The 6,130-nt window shown below is 32.3% G+C and overlaps 1 protein-coding gene across 1 annotated transcript; it reads left to right on the top strand.

Moving 5' to 3' along the window:
• Positions 1-228: 228 nt before the first annotated feature.
• Positions 229-5,890, top strand: LOC145327601 (trypsin-1-like). The gene is made up of 12 exons (XM_080171140.1): positions 229-234; positions 714-811; positions 2,665-2,724; positions 2,982-3,049; positions 3,150-3,315; positions 3,656-3,782; positions 4,133-4,247; positions 4,338-4,421; positions 4,713-4,785; positions 4,871-4,961; positions 5,131-5,181; positions 5,504-5,890. The coding sequence occupies exons 1-12, from the start codon at positions 229-231 to the stop codon at positions 5,609-5,611; spliced, it is 1,047 nt and encodes a 348-aa protein (XP_080027266.1). The 3' UTR covers positions 5,612-5,890.
• Positions 5,891-6,130: the final 240 nt, after the last annotated feature.

Here is a 6,130-nt window from a genome sequence, read left to right as displayed (position 1 = left end):
ATACTATTGTGTCTGCTGATGGCGAGCCTAGCTGCATCCAAACCTCTGGTTAATGATGTCATTGATGAGGTTGATGGCAATCAAGTTGAAGAAACCCCACCACATGAACCTAGAGAACAGGAATGTATTCTAAACTATTACTTAGATTTACAATTTCAGTATCATAGTTAATATTTTTTTAGTAGTGAAACTTCTCTATACTTAATTTTTTTCTGGTTGTTCGTCAATATGACGGTAAGTGACACTATGAAATAAATATTTTCTCGGCTGCCTTATAAGTTAGATTGCTATTTGTTGTATAACTTACTTGGTTTTTAAGTCTTTAAGTCATTAGGTTTTTATCTTTTCCTATTCCGTTAACGTTTTTGTGCTTCTCTTTTCATGGATGTTTCAATCCTTATTACTCTTTTATTTCAATTTATATTCAATGTTTCTATGGTTTAAACTTAATCTGAGATTTATATTCTTAAATAAGGCTTTTTAGAATTAGCTTGAAATTACCCAGTCTAAATTTAGTGCAGATATTATTCTATCAACAATAGTTATATGGCCCTATACTATTTATGTTGATAATGTGTCAACCATAACCACCTAAATGACACCTAGTAAATGTAATTGATAATGTCAATATTATATCATCTATAGAAAATTCATCGACATGGCATGAATCTTTTTTCTGTAATCATGTAAATGAATACAACTCTTGCAAGAAGGATCCCCCACATGAGCCCAGAGTTGAGGATCCTATGCGCCATGTTCTAAATGTTCCACCAATGAGAAATCATAGCTCACCAATGCGTCCATTTTCAAGGTAAACAATTTAAAAACAAAAAAGGTTGTAGATATACAGAATATATACAAAAATTACCAACAGAAATATTAAAGAGAGAAAAGGAGACAGAAAGAGAAAAGGAGATAAATTGGGAAATAAGAGAGAAAAATACAGTGTGTTTTTTTTTATGAGAACTTTTTTGAAACCAATTTTACCCCACTTATAGTTATCAGAATTTAATGATTAATGGCTTATTTTCTTCGTTTTTTAAAGCAATTAACCCTTAACGGTCGGGGGGGGGGGGGCGTTGAACGCCCCCCCTTCCGGTTTTTTCTATCTCATTTTCTGTGTGTGAAAGATAAAGAGCACAAACTGCTTGACTTTTTAAGTATGGGTATGACACATTACTGAGAGTTGGAATTTTTTTAATATCTCCATCCTGGCGGGCACAGGATGCCAGCAAACCTGGCAGGGTCATCCAGGTAAAGAGCAAAAATATTTTTTTGACTAAAACAAAGCATTTTATCATACCAAAATACTAAAAAATCCTCTAGTAGTACATCCTTATATGAAATACAGGTGTTCAAGTGACTTTCAGGTTCCAGGTATGATCCTGCAGGTCCTGATCCTCCAGGTCTCCAGAAATCTTTAAAAGGCTCCTGTGGCCGCAATTTTTGACTTAGAGACTTCAAATTTTAAACTTAAGCTTTTCTTACATGTCTACATAACGTATTAAAATTTCATGAAGATCCGCCGCCGTTTTCCCGCCGACCACCGACTGCGGCGGCTGGCAGCTGCCAAGTACAGCTGCGGCCGCTGAAATTTATATTTTGATATTTCTAATGTAAAATTTACACAAAAATAAACATTTTCTGCAAAAAAAATTTCTTCTAGCTTTAAAAATAAAAAAATTACAGCCGTTTGAAATTTTTAAGTAAAAAAGGACCTAAAAACAAAGGTTGTTAAATAAAAGGGTGAAGGAAGCGAAAATTGACTTAGACTTATAAAAGGTCGGAAATTCATTATCAAACAGGGGACTTGCACAAAAAAATTTAGCCCTCTAGCTCTAACAGGAACTGAGATAATAAGGGGGGGGCTTTGAACGCCCCCCCCCCCCCCCCCCCGACTGATTAAGGTGCGGCAAGGGGCCCGACTGTAAAGGGTTAATAGAACAACAAAAAATATATTTCAGTTTTTATTTAAAAAAGTACAGTAAAATCTAAATTTCAAAACTTAGGTGTCAACATATAAAAATGGTTTTAGCGCATTTTTCTTTAAAAAATGGATTTTCTGTAGTCAACTTTGGGGGGCCAGTACTCCCTCCCTGGTTGAGATATGACCTTCAAACTTTAATATGTTCTAGTACATGTCCCTAATAGTATCTGTATACATTTTTAGCTCTATATCTCAACTTTGAAGTGTTTAGCAGCCATTCTTGCAAAAGGTTGATTATTTGAGCATAAGAAAAATGCGCTAAAACCATTTTTAGATGTTGACACCTAAGTTTTGAATTTTAGATTTTACTGTACTTTTTATATAAAAACTGAAATATTTTTTTGTTGTTCTATTAATTGCCTTAAAAAACGAAGAAAATAAGCCATTAATCATTAAATTCTGATAACTTTAAGTGGGGTAAAATTGCTTTCAAAAAAGTTCTCTTAAAAAAAAACACACTGTAGGCGCATGAATATTTAATAACAGATACATAGATAATTTAATTTCTACTAGAAATTGATAAAAAATTAATATTTGCATTAGTTTTATATCCAATGACCTTAATGTAATTGGAATGTCATAATTTCTAGTAAAACCTACAAAATCACAAAACCTTTCAAATTATTGTTTCATAATTAATTCATAATGGTCATAATGTATTTAATTATTATAATTAGTGTTTCAAAAGTTCCTTTGTTTGGTAACCCTGCTACATTTGAGGGATTCATAATTAGCAGGTAATCTAATTTAATTTTATCTTGATTTCATTTTAATATATAGAATTGCTATTTTTACCCTAGTGTCTATGCCCATGGATGCCTCTAGGGGCCCTTGACGAGTGGGGAGGGTTAAGTGGGAAGTCGAAATTGTAGTTTATAAAAATGAAACACCCTTGTAGGAAGGAAGTCCAGTAAGTCATACGGTGGAGCACCCAAGAGAAATTTTAATTGGGAGGAGGTTCCATTACTTTTATATCATACTTAAACATTACTAGAGCGAACCTTGAATTGATGGCTATGGGAACTAATGAAGATGATGCAATTGTTATCAACAAACCAGGAGGTAACAGTTCATTTTCTAATTTATCCTTAATGTTAAATGTGAGATTTACAAATTCATTTAATCATAATTTTTTTACTCATGAATTAAATTTTTAATATAGCAAACTCAAGAGACGTGCAATATCCTATGATGGTGCCTGATGAGGGTACTGACAAGAGGGTTGGCTGGAGAAATCATGTTTCCTGTGGACTTGTCACTGACAGGATTGTTGGAGGACAAAATGGTAATCCTGGTGACTTTCCCTGGCTGGTTGCTCTGAAGTTATCGTAAGTATTATTTCTCTAGATTATTTAAATATGAAGAACAATTTAGTTTCTATTCATGTATCTAAATATAACCTAAAAACCTCTTGCAATGTGACACACAATCTGGTCTTGATTTATTATATTCCTTTACCAAACATTTCTTATAAGGTACATGATTACACAGCCAATAAACCTTTTAATGCACAACTGTTGTATGAAAGTCTTAAATATGCATGGTAATGAGTTGTGTCTATTTGTGCTAAGGCATTCACCCTACTCTCAACTATTTATGCTATAATTACCTATGTAAAGCAGATATATACTATGTATTATGATAGAGTCATTGATTACTTATATTTAGATGGGGCTATCATTTTTGTGGAGGTTCTCTGATTCATCCAGAGTGGGTTCTCACAGCAGCTCATTGTATTACCTGGGGTAGAGATGTTCTCAAGATCAAAATTTCTATTGGAGACCATAATTTGAAGGTAACTCAATTAGTTTACAGAATTTAGCACATTATTAATAGATTTATTCTTCTACACCCCTAGAGGTCTCTAGAGGCACCTGAGGTGTATGAGGTTGGAGAAGTATACTACCCTATGTTTAGATTCAGTTTAAGAAAAAAAAGTAAAAAAAGTTTTTTGAAAGGTGTTTAATTATTTATATGGGTAATTGGTGTACCCTACTTTAAAATATTTATTTACTTTCCAGGACCAATGATGAGCTACACTGTAAAGGAGAACTTTATCAGTTCTGTGCTTGTCAAGATCCTTTAAACAAACAGACAGCCTTCCTGTTACTGTTCTATAAGGATAATAATGGCAAATTTGTTTAGGATTCTGGTGAAACAGCTAGTGTAGAGAGAGGAGTTGATAAAATCAAGTATCATATCAAGTATGATGAAACTACAACTGACTATGATATTGCTCTTATCAAGCTTGATGCTCCAGGTGAATTCTTTTAACTTACAAGAAAATATAATAAAACTCAAAGATAAACTATATTCAAAGGTTCAATGCATAATAATCATATTATTTCAGTTGATATTTCTCCTGACAACATTACTCCTGTTTGTCTGCCTACCTTTGGTCAATCATTTGATGGTGATACAGCTACAGTAGCAGGTGAACATTGTTTTGAAAACTAATGAATATAGATAAAGATTTTGTACAAACAAATAATCTAATCTTTATACAATAGATGAATAACCCAGACAAATACCTTGCACATGTGTAAGTGACCTTTTTTCTGCTTGCAAATTGCTATTTGATTTTCTGTAATGACTTGGCTGTGTTAATAGTTCCATTGCTATTGGCTGATATTCAAAGACCCAATTGAAAGATGGCACAGGGTCCCCAACTCATGGGTAAAGTTACATAAAACTTTCGCCATATTCAATCTTAACTTTTAATTAGGTTGGGGAAGAACCAGCACTGGTGGACCCACTTCTGATATAATGAAATATGTTGACGTCAATGTTATTTCCAGGTAATGAACTGTTTCTCTGACATTAGAATTATAAACCAGATTTATAGTTTTATATATTTCAAAAAAATTTGTGATATTTTGTTAGAGATGAATGCAGAAGAAGTTACAGAAGTGATAGAATCACTGAGCAGATGATCTGTGCTGGCCAGCCTCAGGGAGGAAAGGATGCTTGCCAGGTAAGCATATCTTAAATTAAATTCGACTAAAGAGGGTGCAATATTAACTGAATTAATATTTCTAAAACAGATCATTGTTTCAATATAGTGAATTTATTATTTGTCTTCAAACCTTTGAATTTTTAAACATTATAAATTAAATGCTGTATACAAAACGAATTGTATTTAGGGTGATAGCGGTGGACCTTTGTTCCTTGAGAAGAATGGACAAAATCTACAGGTATACTATTTTCTATTCTCTTACATATAACATATAATACTATAATACAGTTATTTGACTTTAGCATGGTTAAATAAATACCAAAAAAATTCAATTGTAGCACAAAAGAAAGGAATCACAAAGTCAACCAGAACGGTACAAATACATAATCTCTATTTTGTTTTAAAAATCAGTTGATACACAAAGATGTTGATAAGAGATGAAATTATTGGAATAAATTATCCAGATTAGACATTATTGATTAATGTCTCTAAATTGCAAATTGTAATTGGAATAAAATACTTATTGATTTTAACAAACAGATATAAATTTTCCATTACAGGTTGGAATTGTATCTTGGGGCCGTGGTTGTGGAGTAGCCAGATACCCTGGTGTTTACACTAATGTGGCCAATCTTATGCCATGGATCTGGAAACACACAAGAGGATAATTGCCATCTCTATTCATGTGGTCAGGCAACATATACAATGATTATGGATTATTGAACCTCTCCCCTGGATTTATTACTTTGGAATGATATTATTCTTAACAATCTAATTCTTTAGATTGGAATTTATGTCACAAAAGAATGTACTTTACATCTTTTCCTTGAAATTGTTTAGTTTTAAGTTTGAAAAAATAACAGTTTATATTGAAATTATACTTATATTGGCATTGTTTATTTAATTGTCTTGTTATTTATTTATTTAATAAATGTTTGAAATTTTTATTATGTTTTCCTATTTACATATCTACCATAGTAATTGTGTAGCTTTGCTACTAAAAATAATATGATACACAGAATATGAAATTATAGGGCAAAAAAAGCTTCCAGTGCACGGCTTTGATTATTTGTGTATAAAATATAGATATACATTTGATTTGGCTTTTCATTATTCTTAGAACAATGGACAAATTCCTTGTGTCATTAGTGGACCACTTTTAACCGTTATTCCCCCTCCCATTTTCT

The sequence above is a fragment of the Acartia tonsa genome, chromosome 9 (genome assembly GCF_053477335.1).
Source record: "Acartia tonsa isolate MP-2025a chromosome 9, ASM5347733v1, whole genome shotgun sequence".
Taxonomy (NCBI): domain Eukaryota; kingdom Metazoa; phylum Arthropoda; class Copepoda; order Calanoida; family Acartiidae; genus Acartia; species Acartia tonsa.
Note: the sequence above shows the minus strand (reverse complement) of the source record. Positions and strands in the feature narration are given on the sequence as shown.

What these genes read in the sequence shown, in the direction of transcription:
- LOC145327601 (XM_080171140.1), top strand. An exon ending in GAGGGATTCATAATTAGCAG is followed by an intron (nt 2,725 to 2,981) that starts GTAATCTAATTT and finishes AAACATTACTAG; the next exon opens with AGCGAACCTTGAATTGATGG. An exon ending in TATCAAGCTTGATGCTCCAG is followed by an intron (nt 4,248 to 4,337) that starts GTGAATTCTTTT and finishes ATATTATTTCAG; the next exon opens with TTGATATTTCTCCTGACAAC.